This window comes from Carcharodon carcharias, chromosome 1 (genome assembly GCF_017639515.1).
Source record: "Carcharodon carcharias isolate sCarCar2 chromosome 1, sCarCar2.pri, whole genome shotgun sequence".
Taxonomy (NCBI): domain Eukaryota; kingdom Metazoa; phylum Chordata; class Chondrichthyes; order Lamniformes; family Lamnidae; genus Carcharodon; species Carcharodon carcharias.
Genome location: NC_054467.1, coordinates 153,984,448 through 154,005,887, shown reverse-complemented (window position 1 = coordinate 154,005,887; position 21,440 = coordinate 153,984,448). Strand labels below are relative to the sequence as shown.

General features: G+C 38.4%; 1 protein-coding gene across 2 annotated transcripts in view; it reads right to left on the bottom strand.

Annotated features, from left to right (window-relative positions):
* Positions 1-4,352: 4,352 nt before the first annotated feature.
* tmem165 (transmembrane protein 165) overlaps positions 4,353-21,440 on the bottom strand; it is a 33,629-nt gene continuing 16,541 nt past the window's right edge. For both annotated transcript variants that reach the window (XM_041190935.1, XM_041190927.1), the window contains exons 3-6: positions 15,480-15,655; positions 10,572-10,754; positions 9,183-9,288; positions 4,353-7,800 (exon numbers count right to left, since the gene is read on the bottom strand). In XM_041190935.1, the coding sequence (XP_041046869.1) occupies positions 7,724-7,800; positions 9,183-9,288; positions 10,572-10,754; positions 15,480-15,655 (542 nt within the window). In that variant the 3' untranslated portion in view covers positions 4,353-7,723. The remainder of the gene's footprint in view (positions 7,801-9,182; positions 9,289-10,571; positions 10,755-15,479; positions 15,656-21,440) is intronic.

Sequence of the window (21,440 nt, the reverse complement as noted above, 5' to 3'; positions counted from 1 at the left end):
GTATCTGAATGCATGTAGCATTCAAAACAAGTGAATTGATGCACAAATAGAAATAACCAATTATGATCTGATAGCCATTACAAAGACACGGCTGCTGGATGACATAAATTGGGCCCTGAATATTGAAGGGTACATGACATTTAGGAAGGACAGGAAGCCAGAAAAAAGGTGGAGGAGTGGCTCTATTAATTATGGTATTAGCACAATAGAGCAGGATGACCTAAGTTCAGGAAACCAGGATATAGAAGCAGTTTGGGTAGAGATGAGAAATGATAAAGGTAAGAAGTCACTTGTGAGAATGGTGTACAGGCCCTTAACAGTAAACACATGGTAGGACAGGGTATAAAGGAAGAAATAATGGGAACTTGTCAGAAAGGTATGGTGATAATCGTAGGTGCTTTTAATTTTCATATAGACTGGAAAAATCAGATGGGTAAAGGTAGCCTAGATGAGCTCATAATGTTTTCAGGATAGTTTCTTAGAACAGCATGTTCTGGTGCCAACAGCAGACTATATTAGACTTGGTATTGTGCAATGAGATAGGATTAATTAATGACCTCATAGTGGAAGATGTCCCTAAGTAGCAGTGATCATAACATGATTGAATTTTACATTTAGTTTGAGAAGAGTGTGGGTCCAAGACTAGTATTTTAAATTTAATTAAGGGCATTTATGAGGGCATGAAAGCAGAACTAGCCAAAGTGAAACTGCATACTAGATTAAGGGAGGTTAAGGGATAAGTCACTAGAGATGCGGTGGCAGATATTTAAGGGAATATTTCAGAATACACAGAATAGATACATTCCAACAAGAAAAAAAGTTCCAAGGGGAGGACCCACCATCCTTGGTTAACTAAAAAAGATAGCATCAAACTTAAAGAAAAAAAAGCATTCAATTGCGCAATGGGTGGCAAGTCAGAAGATTAGGCAGAATATTTAAAAAAGCAAAGAATGACTAAAAGATTAATAAGAAAGGAAAAATTACAATATGAGAGAAAGCTAGTTAGAAATATAAAAACAGATAGTAAGACTTTCTATAGATATTTTAAAAAGTCAACAAAGTGAGCATTGGTCCTCTCAAAAAGTAAGTCTAGAGAATTAATAATGGAAAATTAGGAGATGGCAGACAAATTGAACTGGCATTTTATATTGATCTTCACCATAGAGGATACAAGTAACATCCCAGAAGCAGCAATAACTCAGGAAATGGAAGGCAGTGAGGAACTCAACAACAATTACAATCACCAGGGAAGTGGTACTGAGCAAATTACTGGAACTGACAAGTCCCCAGGTTCTGATGGACTTCGTCCTAGGGTCTTAAAAGTAGCAGCCAGATAGTTGATGTGTTGGTTTTAATTTTCCAAAATTCCCTAGATTCAGGGAAGGTTCCATTAGATTGGAAAATAGTAAATGTAACTCCTTCATTCACAGACAAAAAGCTGAAACTGAAGACAGGTTAGGAAAAATGTTAGAAGTTATTATTAAAGACGTTAAAGCAGGGCACTTGGAAAAAATCAAGGTAATCAGGCAGGGTCAACATGATTTTGTGAAAGGAAAATCATGTTTAACCAATTTATTGGAGTTTTTGAAGAAATAACATATGCTGATAAAGGGGAACTGGTGCACATACTGTACTTAGATTTCCAGAAGGCATTTGATAAGGTACCACATCAAAGGTTATTGTGAAAAATTAAAGTTCTTTGGCATGGATAGGAGATTAGCTAGCTAACAGGAAACAGAGTAGGCATAAATGGGTCTTCTTCTGGTTGGCAAAATCGAACGAGTCATGTGTCACAAGTGTTGGGGCCTCAATTGTTTACAATTTATAAAAATGACTTGGATGAAGGAGTTGAAGGTACAGTTGCAAAATTTGCTGATGATTCAAAGATAGATAGAAAAGTAAGTTGTGAAGAGGACATAACGAGGCTACAGAGATATTGATAGATTAAGTCAGTGGGTAAAGGTCTGGCAAATGTGAAATTGTCAATTTTGGCAGGAAAAATAAAGAAGCACGTTATCTATATGATGAGCAATTGCAGAGCTCCGAGATGCAGAGGGATTTGGGTGTCCTAGTGCGGATACAGCAAGTTATTAGGGAAGCTACTAGAATGTTATTGTGTGTTGCAAGAGGAATTGAATGTACAAGGAGAGGTTATGCTTCAGTTATGCAGGACATTGGTGAAACCACATCTGGAGTGTTGTATGCAGTGTTGGTCCCCTTATTTAAGGAAGGATGTAAATAATTTGGAAGCAGTTCAGATGTTTACTAGACTAATACCTGGAATGGAAGGTTGTCTTATGAGGAAAAGTTGGACAGGCTAGGCCTGTATCTGCAGGAGTTTAGAAGAGTTAAGAGGTGACTTCATTGAAAAGCAAGATCCTGAGGGGTATTGACAAGATGTGGAAAGGACATTTCTTCTTGTGGGAGAATCTGGAACTAGGGGCCACCATTTAAAATTAAGGGGTTGCCCATTTAAGACAGATGAGGAGTAAATTTCTCTCTGAGGCCATGAGTTTTTGGCATGTTGACATGGATCAGTTTGGTGATATCAGACACACTTTCCTAGGCTTTTTGTTGGAGTCATACTAGACCAATATCAATTGTAGGGTAGGAGTTGGTTCAGACTGAACCAGAAACCAATAGATATGAAGAGATCACCTGAGCTCCATGGCAACATGGGCTGTTTCAAAAGGCAGGTAATATTAGGCTACAGGCCAAACATGAACATTGAGAAGAGGCATCACGAGGTTGATATGTCAGAATTTCAAACTTATGTTGAAGAAAGTTTAATTTAGCACTAGCTGTGTTGAATGTAAATATTCCTGATCATGCTTAATTTTTCTGCCAAGCATGGGATGCCTCTATTTTCCGACTATGTAAAAGAGATTTTTCCTCCTGATTAGGTGCCAAATACTGGTTTTGCCAAAACAAGATAGAATTACACTAGTCAGGTACCAATATCACAAGATTTTCAAAAATTATGAAAAATTACAGCATTCAATACAGGCACACGTTTTAATTAGATAACTACCCACAAAGGAGAGGGTAACGACATTAAGCCAGAATTACCCATTAAATATTAAATAGTTTCAACTAGAGATATTGTTAAAGAGAGGCAAGATTTTTTTTTAATTCTTTTAGATGTGAGTATCACTGGCAAGGCCAGCATTTGTTGCTCAGCCCCAGTTGCTCTCAAAGGTGGTGGTGAGCTGCCTTTCTGAACTACTGCAGTCCATCTGGTGTAGATACACCCACCATGCCTTATGGAAGGGAGCTCCAGAATTTTGACTCAGCAACAGTGAAAGAACAGTGATAATTCCAAGTCAGGATACTGTGTGGGCTTGGAGGGGAACTTTCAGCAGGTGGTGTTCCCATACATCTGCTGCCCTTGTCCTTCTAGATGGTAGAGGTCGCAAGTTTGGAAGGTGCTGTCAAAGGCTCCTTGGTGTGTTGCTGCAGTGCATCTTGTATAGATGGTACACACTGCCGCCAGTCAGTAATGGACGGGATGCCGATCAAAAAGTAGGCTGTTGGTGTAGAGCTCCTGAGCATTGTTGGAACCACTCATCCAGACAAATGGGGAGAATTCCTTCACACTGCTGACTTGTAAATTGCAGATGGTGGACAAGCTTTGGGGAAAACAGGCGAGTTACTTGCTACAGAATTCCCAACCTTAGACCTGCTCCTGTAGCTGCAGTATTTATATGGTTGATCCAGTTAAGTTTCTGGACAATGATAACCCCCAGGATGTTAATAGTGGTGATTCAATGATGGTAATGTCATTGAATGTTATGGGGAAGTTAGATTCTCCTTTGTTGGAGATGGTCATTGCCTGGCATGAATGTTACTTACCACTTAACAGCCCAAGCCCAAATGATGTCTAGGTTTTGCTGCAGAAGGGCACAGACTGCTTCGGTATCAGAAGAACAAATGCTACTAATATTGTGCAGTGAACATCCCCACTTCTGAGCTTTGATGAATGGAAAGTCATTGATGGAGCACTGAGGATGGTTGGGCCTAAGGTTGTAAAAAGTACTTTTAAAAAAAAATGTAAACCTCTTTCTTTCTTTTACAAATATTGTTACCAAATCACAATGAAATAATATGCTGATATTTTAATGTAAAACTATGCCGCACTTAATGTGAACATTTTCATGTGAGTCCGAAATTAAATGCAGAACACCTTTCCCCATCATTACAAGTCAACATTTACACTAGTTTGGGGTTAACATTAGGTTTAGTTCTTCTCTCATGTACTGGAGATTGAAAACAAAAAAAAAACTTACAATTTTGCTGCATTGTCAAATGTTGATCATTTATATTGATTTACTCCAAGAAGTATACCACCATCGTCACAGTCCATGACTTTATTACTGAATACAAGTATCCACATAAGAAAAATCCCATAAAGCTTAGTGAAAACTAAGTTAACTATATAAGACAAACAGTGAAATAAAATGAATTGAACAGATGTGAACTTATTGTTGCATATGTTTGCTTGCCAAATTCAATCACGTGGTGCTAAAAAGATGGAGTTAAATCTGTACCCAAATTGCAAATACATTATTACAACACGCCTAATAACCTGGAACCTCCAAAATACAAATTCTGGAAGAAAGACTAAAGGAGAAGAACAGAGCCTGGAAATCATTGAGGAGAAAAACATAATGAACTGAAGATGGTCTAGCATTAATTCCTCTAAATTGTGAATAACAAAACTGAAGCAGTCTTCAATGACTTTTAGAAATGAAATGTCAGATTTGAAGGTATTGCCTTTCATACTTTAAATAAGTACATCCACTGGTAACAGCAATATGTAAAAATCTAATCTGTACAATAAAGACTTAGTTTCTTATAAATCTGTATTTTAACATAAAAGAAAAATGTTCTGCAGAGTCTTGCAAACTAACATTCACAAAAATATTTTGGTGTACTACTCCAACAGTGCAAATGAAGCATTTACTTTGACTCCTGCATATCAGCTAATTTAGATGAATGTTGGGAGTTCAGAAGTTAAGACTTATAGTACAATAGCGGATTTAAAACTGAAAACAGAACTGCACCTGCAGTTATAGGAATGCTGCACCACCACTACTACGAACATAAATCAATAAGATACATGATTAGATCAATTTTAAGCAGTTGCATCACTTTTACACAAAATCGTCATCTAGTCATTTTAGGAGGAATCTGATAGCAATCATAGCTGACGCTTGTATTTTAAAAGTACAGGGTAAGTGGTAGAAGACATGAAGGCTACTGGGGGCCCTATATGGATCGAAGACCACAAAACTAAGACTTCTCTAATTTCATAACACAAAACACTCAATTTTCATTTATTGCAAAAGGACAAAGAGATACTCTACATGGATGAAGATAAACTTGAGGGGTCCTGCCTGTGCTGAGAACTCAAATGCAAAACAGCTTGCCAGAAGCACCATTTGATATACACTGCATTAGCTTAAACAACAGAGCAACTGGAAATTCAAGTTCCATAATTCATCAGAATATCTGCAGAGTCGAGAAAAGTACTGTGGTGGATTTTTTTTTAAACTATAGGTACCATAGATAAAAGTTGTTCACTATGCCCATACAAGGGGTAAAATCATGCGCTCAGCACAGATCCTAATTCTGAGAATGGGTGGGGCTACAACATTATAGCACCAATCCTCTGACATGTACTCTTTTTGAAACTGCAATTTATTAATACGCTGGTGTTAAGATTCTCCCTTCCCAAATTGCAAAAAATCAATTCCCCCTCTGAACCACAGCATGAGCTGCTAAATAAGGACTCCTTCCTGTCTGTTTTCCATTTCTCAGTGGGCCAGGGTGCAAAGAAGCAGCATTTTTACAAATAATCCTTGAGTTGTTAAAACCATTGGGTGCATTGTTTGTTCAACAGTCCAAGTTAAACAGTGCTCTAAATTCCCAATCCCTGTGTATTAAGGCGATTTCAATATGCAAAACTGAAGATTTTTATACTATAGAAATGATTAATTCCACTGTGTAAAACTGTGTCTGTGACCGGCGAAATGCCACAGGCAAGTGAATATCTTGGGAGGCTAGATCCAACAGATAAGTAAGTAATCCTAGTTTTCAGTCACAATCTTAATTATTTTAAAATGTCTTTCGGTATAGATCATATTGCATTAAATGTAACAGTTTACAATATTTACATTTGCAAAACACATCAAATCATCAAAGCAAAACAAACCTCAAAAGATAGTGAGAGGGGTATAAACTGGGACTTCTATTGGCCCAACATGTTAAAAAGTATGCAATGTTTTGATACTTGCTGAACTACATGGCTGACACTAACATTCACATAATTTAGTGCCATCTTGAACATAAAGGATAGCTTTAGTTTTAACAAGATAATTTAATAGTTAATCACGTATACATAACTGCAGAATTATCAAGTTCTTATTAAAATCAGGTAGTAACTATGGGGTAAATCATGATGCCACTTATGTTCATTAATTGTATATTCCCATTTTCGAGGCAATTCCTGTTTTCAGGTAGATTAGGAGATGGCCAGTTTTTGTTATTTAGCAGTATCTGAGTAATTCATCTTGGAACAATTTTAGGAAGTGGGTATGCATTTCTCCTATTCCACTTCAGAGTCTACTCTGCTTTATGGACATAACTGAAAAACAGCCAAGACTCCATTGTAAGCCCTGCAAATTTGAATTTAAATAGCTAAAATAAATATTAAATGCTGCAGCAACTACCTGTGAAAAAAAAAAACACAGCATTCACTGTAATCTCGACAGTGAACTTTAACAGTCAATTGCAGCACCAAGGTTTAACATATTCTATAGGTTTTCAGAATTACAAATTAATTTATTATAACTACCAGAAACAATCACAACTTGTATTCCTGATCAAACCTTCACTTACTTTTAAAAAAAGTTAGTAACTGATATACACTGATGTAATCAAAAACATAGGAAAAGTGGAGAGTACTGTAGCAGTTACAAAACTGCAGCTCGGACTTCAGCAAATAGAAGAACATTAATTTGCACAAACAACAAAAGTTGCAAGCTAAATGTTGATCACTTTAACAACCACTAGTTATTAGAGTTATAAAACACAACTCTGATAATTATGGGTCAATGCTGTTAAAGACTCAGTTGCCCTTTTAAAACTGACTCAATATTCTGTTTATTTGGTGAGATTTACAAGATTCCTAAAAAAAAATTCCAATATTAACAAATTTGCATTACTTGATGACAATGATCCCTTCAATTACTGCAATGGGGGCCCATTTTTTTGGGAGGGTGGGGTTCACAGGGAGCATTTTCAAATAATTCCTTACAAAGAAAAATGGACAGAATGAAAGACAAAAAGGAGTGCTCCAAACTTTTTTTTTAAACGAGAGTACTGCAAGGAGATTACTTCATTGTTAAAATTTCACTTCCCATTCAATGCTGGAGTTCTCTAGAAAGCTATCTCCAAACTCCAGTGTTTTTTGACAATGTTTATGGTTACAGTGCTTTCGATGTAGTGCCTACTTATTGAAATAATCATACAGATAATGAAACATACAGCAAGGTTGTTTGGGTTGAAAACCTCAAGACTTGCCTTCAGAATCTAAAAATACATGTGAACTGTATAGGAGGCACATGTCTACATCAAGCCCTCTGTAGTGTACAGTCACACTGTACATTTATAAACATAGGAATTAACAGTTGGAAATGGACGATGCAGGTTATCATTCTTGTTAAAACCCGCTGTCTGGGCTGATGAACAAGGCGGAGAGTGCAAATGCCAGGAAAACTATTCCACCAATGATGGTCACTAAAAACAAAAAGAGAATAATTAAACCAAATGTTCATTTTATAAAATTAATAAATCTAGATTTCCTCTTCATCATACAATCTACAACACTCCCAAATCAGTTTTCTTTTAACCCAGGAAACTAGGACAAGCCTCGCAAATACGTGCTATTATACTTTGATCTATCACCCTATTCACAGGCCTTCCCTTTCTTCTTCATCTGACCCTTCCTTTTTCACTCGCTCAAACATCAATAACATTTCTAACTTTTCGCAGCTCTGGTAAAAGGTCACAGACCTGAAACATTAACTGTTTCTCTCTCTCCACAGATGCTGGCTGACCTGCAGAGTATTTCTAGCATTTTCCATTTTTGTCTATACTTTGATGTACATTACTTAGTCTAAGAAAATGTAAACGATTTTCTTTTATGTTCCTATGTTTAATAGCATCTGCTGCTTATATGGGCATCCCAGTGAACAGTTCTTAATATCTCATCTACACAGATGTTTACAGCACAAAAGGAGGCCATGTCTGTGCTTGTTCTTGGCTAATCCAAAACTAATGACGCTGCCTTGCTCTTTCATAAGTTTTAACTTATTCTGTTCAAATACTGATCCACCATTTCCTCAACTTCAACACTTTATAAAGAAATTTCCTCTATTCTCTACGTACATGTAGTGATGAATTTAACTGGTGACCCCACATTAGACTCCTCAACCACAAGAAATAGTATTCTTTTTGTCAAATGTATCAAAAAACATCAACTTTAAAAAAATGTCATCAATTCTCCTTGTAACCTTCTCTATTCCACTAGAAATAGTCCTAGTATTAAGTATTTCCTCAAAGAATTTTCCATTCTGAATGAATCTACATGGAATGATCGCTGTGGTTTTATTGTTCTTTGTATAATGCAGACCCATTTTGATAATAATGGACCCAGAATTATACACAGTCTAACTGTGGCCTAATCGATGTTTTGTACATAGGTTATACTTCTTTGCTCTTGTATTTTGTGTCCCACTCATAAAACCTAAAATGTTTTCATCAACTGATTCAAAAAACATGATCCATATTCAAGTACATTAAACATTTGGTTTCAAATCATGAGCAATGATGCACTTTTCTACACATTAATAGAAATCTACAAATGCTCTGAAAGAAACATGAAGGCAGCACAAAAGGAGCACTGATTTGGTCTTCACCACAGGTCCAGACTTTGCACTTCATACATGATTGTGTCTATAGCAGTTATATCCCATTTAACCAATTATCACTCAACATTTACTTCCTACGTCCCTCAGAATAGATAGAAAAGGAGAGGAATTCAATCCAGTCAGATGCATTAATTTGACAATTTAATCTGTAATTTTTATTTCAGAAACAAAACTAGTCTCAATTCTTACCAGTTCTAACAGAGATTTTTTGGGCAACCATCCTTCCTCCAATCACCGCCAATCCAGTACAAAGGCAGTGTCCTAATGTTCCACCTACAGCAACACCAAAGGGATCCTGCAGGAAAATGTGCACAATAAGATCATAGAATCCTAGAAAATTTGAAACACAGATGGATGCCATTCAGCCCATCCACAAAGAGCAACCCAGTCCAATCCCACCTTCCTGCACTTGGTCAGTAGCCCTGCAGGCTATAGATCTTCAATAATCACTTGTTAGAACATCAATACATAATTTCACTGAATTGCTGAATTAGTTTGCTAAATCAACATACTATTTGTAGTTAAACCAATCGCTCATCTTACACAAAAAAAAATCCCTCGTAAAAAAATTTGTATGGTGCTCCATGATGATTCAGCTGGTTACTGCAATGGGAATTGCCTAATGGTACAACAATTGGTACCAATGTTCCTGGGACAGGAGAAGCCTAACCAGGGTGGATGTTACTAACTGCTATCCTGCAACTTCTGATGTAAGCGCATAAGACGAGAACAAGGCTAAGGTCAACACTGATGCCCTCTACAACCTAGATGCTCACATTCAGTACTGCTCATGACAAGATACACTAGGGCAAGGGATTAGTGGGAATAATTAGATCAGCACACATTAATATCTTACCCAGCAAGCAATGGAAACTGATAGAATTTTTTTTTTAAAATTAAAGCACAAGGAAAGATAATACTCAGGTCCACATCAAAATAAGATCTATTGTTTTGGACCAGGCAGGGTGTGTGGGAAACTTCAAGTATATTAATGAAAATGTTGAATTGATGGTTTTATTAAATTTCAATACATTTGGAGTCAAAGAAATAATTTTAAAAATTGCTTGTACCATCTATAAGATGCACTGCAGCAACCCACCTACGTGCTTCCCAAAGTCAATAGGTGAATGAGAACACTACTGACAAGTCAGACACCACACTGACTTGAAAATATAAATCGCTGTTCTACCCTGAAACTCCCTAACAGCATGGTAGGAGTACCTTCACCATACAGAATGCAGCAGCTCACGAAGTGCTCACCAGGGCCTTCACAAGGTCAAGTAGGAATGGGCAATAAATGCTGGCCTTGCCAGCAATATCCACATCCCATGAATGAATAAAAGTCAGCATACAATTCTTATGCCAATAAACTTATGATAAAAGAAAATTTTAAAAATTAGACTTCAAGACAGGCTGAAGCCTTGGTATTCAACTGGGTCAAAAAAGTGATGCATGCCTGTCATCCCTCATCTTGAAAGGCAAAAATTCAACCAACTCATTTCTCCTCCAAAATGAAAAATACATGAGAATCTAGACTGATGAACTTTCCAAGCGAAAATGTAAAGCTGAAGAACTCACCTCCCTAGCAGCTAAGACAATGGTAGTTAGTTGTGATCGATCTCCCCATTCTGCCAAAAATGTGAGGGTGAATGCCTGAACGAAAATTGGAGAAATACAAGGCATTCGCCTCTTTTGTGATAGATGTGCTGACGATCCTGACTCAATATCCTGTGGACCATTTACTGCTTTTGATCGCTGGAGCTTAAATATAGAGAGAGAAAATATTAAAAAAAATGAGTAATTTAACCTAGGTCAAGTATTTTCAGGGTTTCAAGCTCCTCAGCCCACTATTTTCCTTGCAGCAAATGCAGCAGAGACTGCCATTCCAGAATGGGGCTCCCGAGTCACAGCAGATGATGCTTGGCAAAGTTGATCACCACAGCACAAACCATTGTCTGCCTTAGTGACTATAAAGTCATGTTCATGTATGATCAGCTGGATACTATATTCAGGAAAAATAATTTCAGCATTTCAAAATTTCAAAAAAAAGCTTCCTTCTGCATGACCGAATGCTCTGCTATTCTGATCGTTCCTTCAACTGTCAAGGCCTGAAAACTCCGAAATTTGCTCCCTAAAACTCTCATCCTTTTTTCCTTTAAAACACTCCTTATAACCTACTTCTTTGACTAAGTATTTTGGTCATCTGCCCTCATACATAAGGTGGCTTAGTGTCAAATTTTGTCTTATAACACTCTTATGAAGCACTTTTGGTGACATTTTATCACATTAAAGGGTCCTATGTAAATAGAAATTATTATTCAATTGGAAAAATGGACAATTCCAAGCTTCAAGGTTCTTTTACATTTTTAAACCTGATCTCTTCATGCTTAAAGTATCACAATCATGGTTGCCTCTATTGCCGTTTTAGATGTTTTTAAAATTGCCTCAAATTACTTTCAATCTCTACAATCATAAGCACTTCCCATGCATTAGAGTTTCAAACAAACCAAACACAATCTTCATCTGGCTATGCTACAACAGCAATGGGAACATTTGGTATTATTGCAAGGAACAAGAAGAAGAATCTCATTCTATTCCCAGGTTTTGACATCTACAACCTGTTAGAGGTGCTCACATCAGGAATGTCTAAGTTTTCAACTGAGTGGAAATAGGAAGCCCTTTCTGTAATATGGCAGGGGAGCCAACCTGTGGCTCCAAACTCTTGGCAATTAAGTCCATGAAACATAAACAATGCAGTCAAATTTATTACTTAAAAGACTTGGAGAAATTTCTGGGCTTTCAGCTTTGGAAAATTGTTGAGTGCTGATACCTCATAAGAGCATAAGAAATAGGAACAGTAAGTCATTCGTCCTCTCATACCTACTCTGCCGCTCAACATGTTAACGGCTGATCTTCTACCCTAACAGTACTGTGTGTACACCTAACACTACATGAACCACAGTGATTCAAGGTAAACAGCTCACCACCACCTTCTCATGAACAATAAATGCTGGCCTTGCCAGCGACACCCACATACCATGAACGAACAAAAAGAAAGGGAGACCTCCTATTTTTGAACTGTCCTTGATGCGAGTATCCCTTACAAAGAGAAACATCTTCCCAGCATGCACGCTATCAAGTCTCCTCAGACTCTTATGTTTCAATGAGAGGTGATCTTATTCTTCTAAACACCAACATATACAGACCCAATCTTTTTAACCTTTCCTCATAAGTTCTTCATCCCAGGAATGAGTTGAGTTAACCTTCAGTGAACTGCTTCAAGTACATTTATATCATTTTTCAAATAAGGAGACCAAAACTGTACACAGTATTCTAGATGTGGTATCACCAAGGCCCTACACAGCTGCAGTAAAACCTCCCTACTTTTCGATTCCATTCCCCTTGCAGTAAATACCAACATTCCATTTACCTTTCTAATTACTTGCTATACCTGCATACTAACTTTGTGATTCATGTACCAGGACACCCAGATCTCTCTATATCTCAGTTATGCAATCTCTCTCCATTTAAATAACATACTGCTTATCTATTCTTCCTGTCAAGGTGAACATTTTCCCACATTGTACATCATCTGTCAAATTTTTGCCCACTCACAACCTATATCCCTTTGCAGACTATCTACCTCCTCTTGATAACATACTTTCTTACCTATCTTGGTGTCATCAACAAATTTAGCTACCATACATTTGGTCCCTTCAGCCAAGTGATTGGTATAGATAGCTAATAGTTGAGGCCCCCACACTGATCCCTGTGGCACTCCACTAGTTACACCATGCCAACTCCCAAAAGACCTAATTATCCCTACTCTCTGGTTCCTGTCAGCCAAGCAATCCTTTATGCATGCTAATATGTTCCCAATACACTGTGAGCTCTTCTCTTGTGTAGTAACTTTTGATGTGGCATCTTATCAAAAGTCTTTTGGAATCCAAGTACACCACATCTATAGGTTGCCCTTCATCCACCTTGCTTGTTACTTCCTCAAAAAAACTCTAATAAGTTAGTCAAACGCAATTTCCCTTTCACAAAGCTATGTTGACTCCACCTGAACCCATTAATATTTTCTAAGTATCCTGCTATAACCTCCTTAATAATAGATTCTAACAATTTCCTTATGACAGATGTTAGGCTAATCAGCCTATAGTTTCACTGCTTTCTGTCTCCCCCCTTTCTTGAATAGAAGAGTTACATTTGTTATCTCCCAATGTGTTGGAACCTTTCCAGAATCTAAGGAATTTTGGAAGATCATAACCAATACGTCGATTGTTCATTGCAGCCACTTCTTTAAGAACCTAGGATGCAGGCCATCTGGGGACATGTCAGCCAGTTCTACTAGTTTTCCCAGTGCCTTTTCCCTTATGATGCTGATTGTTTTAAGTTCCTCCCTTTTAGCTCTTGCTTTTCAAGTATCTTTGGGAAGTTTTTTTTGAGTCTTCTACATTGCAGACAGACAATATACCTGTTCAACAGTTCCAGCATTTCCTTGTTTTCTGTTAATTCTCCAGAGGACAAACACTTGCTTTAGTTACTCTTTTCCTTTTTAAATTACTTGTAGAAACACTTACCATCTATTTTTATTTTTCTAGCTAGTTTTCTCTCATACTCTTAAATCTGTACAATCTTCTGGCCTGCCACTAATCCTCACAGAATTGTACAGTGGTTCATTGAATTTGATAGACCATAAGACATAGGAGCAGAAATTAGGCCATTCGGCCGATTGAATGGCGGGGCAGACTCAATCATGGCTAATAGGTTTCTCAACCCCATTCTCCCGCCTTCTCCCCGTAACCTTTGATCCCCTTACCAATCAAGAACCTATCTATTTCGGTCTTAAATACACTCAATTACCTGGCCTCCACAGCCTTCTGTGGCAATGAATTCCATAGATTCCTGTTCACACTTCCATCTATCCATAATATCTTTATTTAGTCATGATTGATTCATCCTTCCTTCTCAAAGAATCTTTCTTTCTCACTGGGATAAAGTTTTGCTGAGAAATGGTGGTGTAGTGGTAACGCCACTGGACTAGTAATCCAGAGGCCCAGGCTAATGCTCGGGGAACATGGGTTCAAATCCCACCATAGCAGCTGATGGAATTTAAATTTGATAAATATAATCTGGGATTCAAAGCCAGTCTCAGTAATGGTGACCATGAAACAATTATCAATGGTTATCAAAGGCCATCTGTTTCTTTAATGACTTCTGAAACGGCCTCGCAAGCCAATCATCCCCTAAAATAATAAATCAAGTATCTCCTTAAGAGTCTGCCACTGCATTTTATTCTTACTTTTTAACCTAGTTTCCCAGTTCACTTTAGCTAACTCTGCTTTCATATCTTTATTTACATTTAAAACACTAGCCTTATACCCACACTTCTCACCTACAAACTGAACATGAAATTCTATGTTATGATCGCTTTCACCTTGAGGCTCCTTTACTACTAAGGTTATTGATTAATCCTGTCTCATTGCACATCACCAAGTCTAGAATATCCTGCTCCCTGGCTGGCTCTAGAACGTACTGAACTAAGAAACTGTCCCGAATATGAATTCATCTTAGGAATTCATCTTCCAGACTACCTTTGCCATCCCAGGAACCAATCTCATGAACCCTCACCGTTCCATCTCCAAGGCAAGTATATTCTTCCTTAGATATGGAGACCAAATCTGCACACACTACTCCAGATGTTGTCTCATAAAAGCCCTAAATATTGTAACAAGACTTCTTTGTTCTTGTACTCCAAACCCCTTTTCGGCGTTAGCATGATGCTTATCTCACTAAAATTGACAGAGCCTTTGAATGAAATTGCAATTAAGACTTGTTTTAAATAAATTAATGTAGGAATGTGTGTTCCAAATCCTTCAGCAGTTCTCTAGCTTTGAACCTTAAAAGCTCCCATTTAAGCTCAATTAGGCAACCATGCAGAAAAAACAAATACACTTCATCTTGCACCGCCCCCAGCCTACCCCAAATAAATTTCAAACAAAAGCAGAAAATACTGGAAATATTCAGCAGCAATGCTGTGCCACTGAACAGCAACCCAAAACTTTCCACGTACAATTTGGCCCCTCTAAATTATGATGAGTGGCCACACCATGCACAGAAAAAAATTAAAGGGCCTGTGCACTTAAACAAGTCAGCCGCGCACATACAAAAAAAATACAATTAGACAGTACATTTTTCAGTAGGTCAGGCAGCATTTGAAGAATGAAGCAGAGTTAATAACTCAAGTTGGTGATCTTTTGTCAGAACATTAACTATTTTTCTCTACACAAATGCTGCCTGACCTGAGTATTTCCAACATTTTACTTTTACTTCATATTTCCAGCATTCACAGTATTTTGCTTTGTAAAATCTTTCAAATTTTAGCCAAGGAACCTGTTGAGACCAAATCGGATTGAGGCAGGAATATAATTTGTGTATCACGCTGAGGAGAAAGAGCGAGAGTGAGAGTATTATCATACATACAGCTTCATCTTTCTTTTTGATTTCTGCTTGCACTTCTTCCAGTTCTTCCTGACCTTCATCAGGGCTCATCTTCAAGCCTTCCCAAAGCATCCGGAAACCAAATATTGCAAACAGTGCCGTTGATACATAATATGTATACTTCCGGGGGATTATTGTAGTAGCGTAGCCAAAAAGAACTGCAACAAAAAATGAAATATAAGATGGCTGCCCTATTTCAAGCCAGTGCCGATTTAATTCTGTCTTCCTCTTGTCCCCCGCTTAAGAATGTGAAGTTCATTTGGGTCATATCCACAAACAGAACCAATTATAAAAAAGACTTTAAAGTAAACAACTCTTCAGGGCTATTTGAAAAATACACCTGTAATTCATATCCTTCAAACTTGTCTAAATTTTAGATATTTGAGTCACAAATGGTAAAAACTAATCTGGGTAAATCTAAGTTACTGGAAGTGGCTCAAAAATCCAATAATATGAGTGATTCATGGTGACTTTTCTGACAATTAGTGACAAGCTGGTTTAGAAATGTGTGCAGAGTGGGAACTATGCAAAAACAAAAACATGCTTTCTGCTGAACAGGATCTGATGCATGTCCTGTCCCTTAAATGCATAAATACATCAATTCAGATGCAACAACTTAAAGTCTGGCAGAAATCCTGCAATTAACATAAATAAAGCAGGAACATGCCATATAGTACCTTGGGTCTGGTCCATGGCCGATTTTCTCAACTTGACTTTCCCATCCTATCCCCAGATCCCTCGATTCAGCGCCCAGAATCTGTTGAAATTATTTTTGAGCTCAGAGCAGTTTGCTACACAACATTCATATCAGGTGTTATGATCCCTAGCTGAGGTTACCCCTGGGCAAGCCTGATCACAGAGTGGAACCCAGCTTGATGGATGCTAGCTTTTAATTTGTTTGTTTAGATACATGAACAGTCACATGACTCAGCTCATGAACTTTTAACAAGAATAAACATTTATTCAACAAGAAAAGATGAACTATATTACAATTCTCCTTCACCAAGATATATACAGATTTGTAAGGATAACACAAGTTACAAAAGCTATTTTATACTTTAAAGTTTTTTATAAGTACAGTCCATGTCACTTCAACCAGATGCTATGAATCTCTCCTCAACACTGCCCAGACGCTTGTGTCACACCATGAGCCAACCAGTCCTATGAACTCCGTCTTTCACTCGAGGGTTTCCAATCTTCAAGGCCTCGCCTTGGAATCTTCTCCCAAACCACGCTTTCTGCAAGGGTTCACTTCCAGGGTTTTGAACTCTCCTTCCAACGTTCCTCTTCTCTGGGTCGCCACATGCATTCGCGCCATCTTCCAAGCACTCTCTCTCACTGGCTCAGCGTTAACAGCACACCACAGTGTCACATGCCCACAGAAAAGAGTTACAGACCTTCAGTTGTCTCTTTGGATTTTCTTGCCTCTTGTAAACTGTTCTCTTTAAATCTGCTTTTTGCGGCTTTTAGCTCTTTAAATATGAAGCTTGGAGCCTCTCTCTCTGCCCCTTATTCTCAACTTCACTTAACAGGACATTTTTCAGGTTCCTATCCTTCTTTTGACTAGAAGATTATCTTTGGACGTTCTCCTGCTCCACTCCCCTGGATTTTGTGGTTTTCCTTTAGCTTGGAGCATGTGCATTTGCATGGGAGAGACCCGCCTCTGGACCCCTGTTGCTAGGCAACAGCACTTTTTTTCTACTCGTGTTTGCTTAACTTAAGTCGTAAAACTCTCATTAGAAATGCAGGCACATTTTTAAAGTGAAACTAAAGCTCCATTTGACCTTTCTCAACACAGATACAGAAATACAAATCAAATTTTAACTTTAAAAGCAAAAACTCATTCCCAACACCTACAAATACCAATATAATTTACTTAAACTATTTCCTAAGAGAAGTTAGGAGCAGAGTCTGTCAGTTGACATTAAGTATGCCACAATTCACTTTCAAGCAACACAGAGCATGAGCCATGCAAAAGAAAAAAGACTTGCACTTATGTAGAAAACTTATGTTTTTTATAACCAAAGATCTGAGCTTTATAGTCAATGAAGTAGTTTTGAAATGTAGCCACTATTGTAATGTAGGAAACATGGCATCTAATTCATTTCTAGCAAATGCCACAAGCCCTGCAATGTGATGATGAGCAATTTTTTTTAAATGAGAGATATTGATTGAGGGATAATATTGGCTACGACAATTCCCTTGTTTTTCTTGACAAGTAGTGCCATGGGATTTTTCACATCCACCCAAGCAGGCAGATGTGCCTTTAGCTGTAGGTGCTGTGTCATCTGAAAGATAGCACTTCCAACAGTGCAGCACTCCCTTAGCACTGCACTGATGTCAGCCTTGCTTTTTGTGCTTAAATCCTGAAGTGGGGCTTGAGCTTGAAATCATGTGACTCAAGAGGCAAGCGTACTACCAACTGAGCCACGGCTGTGACACGCGAACAAAGTTAGGGTAACTTTTTCCATGCACAGACGGTTTCCAAAAAATCTTCCATTGCAGCTCTGGACTTCAAGAGAGCTAGAGGGAATTATGAAGCAGCTGAAAGAAAAGGAGCTAATATAGATCAAATAATGGAAAGGAGATACAAGATGCAATGTTGAAGGAATATGCATATATAGCAGGGCCATGAGTGACTTCATTCACCCAACGAATGCAGCAATGGGGAAGGGACTTCAGCAATTTGTCTAGGACTAGTTCCAAGATCAGAATGTATACACTGAAATGCAGTGGGGCAAGTAGGTAATGCAAGGGTAAAGAACAACTCAAAAACAGCAAAATAATTTGGTTCGATGCTAATGATGGAAAAGGTCTCTCAAAAGAGAAGGCGCCTGGATTGGAAAAGAAAGGAGCTAGTCCAGAGATATTAGAAGATACAAAAGCAAGGAAACAATGGAGAACTTTCAAACAGGGGATTATTGATCAGAATATTCATAGTGAAGGGGTGCAGAAAAAGTTGCTTCAATGAGTTGAGAAACTAAGACTTGAAGCATCACATGGCAAATTTAAGGCAGATACAAAAATTGGGGAAGTTAAAAATTTAGAATGGCAAAGCATGAGAAAAATGGCAGGGGATTTGATGAAGTAAAATAGTGAACATAAAGGTAGAGCTAATTAGGGCCAAAGGGAAATGTCATGTACGATGAAGAAATAACAGACAGCAATGTTTTCCCTCCATTTTCAGAAGAGGGGTATAATAGAAGAAATAAGAGTGCATAAGAGTATGGAACAATTAGATAACTACAAGACAGGTTTTCATTATGGACGGCCGATCCCTCAACGCCTTGATCTCCTACCAGGACAGTATGAGGACTCTGTTTCTTCCTTGAACGGAGGTGCAACCAGTCCCCATCCACCACCACTCTACTCTGTCTGCTTGAACTTGTTCTCATATTGAATAACTTTTCCTTCAACTCCACTCATATCCTCAAATAAATGAGGTCACCATGGGTACCTGCAGGGGTCATAGTTATGCTTGCCTTTTTATGGGATATATGGAGTATTCCTTGTAAAATGACAGCACTTCTGTTTGAACTCTGCAGCATATCCAGTGAGTATATTTTCCTTTTTTGCTGTTTAAACAAGATACTCAGTCGCTGGCTGAGGGACAATGCTGGACCCGATCTATCCTCGTCGCCAGTTTATTATGGCCTTGATTTTCCAGATAAGTTTCTCATTAGAAACATCGAACTGCATTTACAGGCTGCAGTAGCAGTTACATGTTTCCATCAAGCTCCACAACTAGAAGAACTACTCCCTCTCTAAGGTTCCCTGCACTTAGAGCTAATTCACTCACACCGTCACATGATACTATACAACACAGTCTTAAAGCGACAGCCACTACATTCCCTGAAGCTATAATTATAACAGCATTGGTGCTGTTTCCTGCTCTCACCCAGAACTGGAAAAGTTCATCAACTTTGCTTCCAATTTCCACCTTACTCTTGCCTTACATAGTCCATCTCCAGCTCCTTCCTTCCTTTGACTTCCCAGTTTCCATTTTTGGGGATAGACTATCAATCAATATTCAATTTAAGCCTACTGAATCCCCCTACTTCCTTATGCTCCACTTCCTGTAAGTACTGTTCTTCCATTCTCCCAGTTTTGCCATCTCATCTGTTTGGATGATATAACTTTCTATACTAGTGCTTCTAATAATGCCTTACGCATTCTTTAACTGAGGACTCCCCTCCTACTGTGGAGGACAGGGCCCTCACCACGTCTATTCTATTTCACACACTTCTGCTCTCATCCCTTCCCCTCCTTCCCAGAACCATGATGGTGTTCCCCTTGTCCTGACCTTCTACCTCATTATCCTTTGTATTTAAATTGATCATCCTGTAACTTCTACCACCTCTAGCATGATGCCACTACCAAATACATCTTCCCCTCCCAGCATTCCAAGAGATTGTCCCCTCCACAGTAGCCTGGTTCCACTGCTCAGACACCCCCTACATCCCGTCTTTCCTCTAGCACCTTTACCTGCAAACGCAGAAGTTGCAACACTTGCCACTTTACCACCTCCTCCTCACAGTCCAAGGCCCCAAACACTCCTTCCAAGTGAAACAGTGATTTACTTGGTAATTTCTGTAAATACTGTATTCACTGATCACATTGGGGGGACTAAACACAGACTTATGGAACACCTCCATTCAGTCCAGCATGGCCCTGAGCACCCAGTCATCTGTTATTTTAATTCTTCACCTTCTTTCACTCTGATCTTGTGTCCTTGGCCTGCTGCAGTGTTCCAATGAAACTCAATGCAAGCTCAGGAAACAGCAACCCATCCTTTGACTGGGCACTTTACAGCCTTCCAGAGTCAACACTGTGTAACCCCATCCTTATTTTGTTTAGTTTCTCTTTGGTAGTTTGGCTTCTCTTATTTCCTTGGCTTTCAGATGAAAGCTATTCAGGAACCTCCTACTCTCACTCCTTGATACTTTTTGTTTCTTTACTTGCCCCATTAACACTCCTTTTGGCCTTGCACCATGAAACCTTTTGTCATTTAATCTCTCCTGCCCCTTTGCACTGTTGCAGGCCTTCCCTTTTGCTCTTCTTTCCCACCCTTTCCTCTTTCACATGCTGAAAACCTAAAGAATTTCTAACTTTTTCCCAGTTCTGATTAAAAAGTCACAGACCTGGAATGTTAACTGTTTCTTTCTCCACAGATGCTGCCAGACCTGCTGAGTATTTCCAGCACTGTCTGTTTTCATTACTGGTTAGTATTGAAAGATGGAACTTAAAATGGAAAGGTATCAGGTCCTCATGACAAACATTCTAGAAATCTGCAAAAAAGGCACAAGGAAAGAACATAAGAATATAAAAAATAGGAACAGGAGTAGACCATTTGGCCCCTCAAGCCTGCTCCACCATTCAATAAGATCTTGTGTTTCAATCTCCACATTCCCATCTACCCCAGATAACCTTTGATTCCCTTACCTAATAAGAATCTATCTACCTCTGCGTTAAAAGTATTCAATGATCACACCAACACCACCTTTTAAGACAGGGAATTCCAAAGTTGCACAACCCTCTGGAAGAAAAAATTTCTCCTCCTCTCCGTAGCAGAGGCTCTGAGCAGCATTTTTTTAAAAAATATCCTTGGGTAGGGAAGTTGCCAGGGACTTGGGGGCTTTCCGATGAACTTTTGTTGAAGAAAGGAGAATGGGATTACACAGGTAACTATAAACTCGCCTTCCTGTATGGACTAGTTTCTAGAAGCTGAGATAAAAGTAATATCCAGCAAATCAGGTCTGATGAATTTAAGAATTCTTAAGAAACTAAAGAAATGTACTATTAGTAGAAGTTGTGAAGAAGGATTTTCTGAAAGAATTTAACGTACCATATAAAAGACTTGTTGATGGTAACATAGACACAAAGGAAGACAGAAAATGAGAGTAGTGACTAATGTATGTTTTTGGACTGGTGAGATGTAACAGT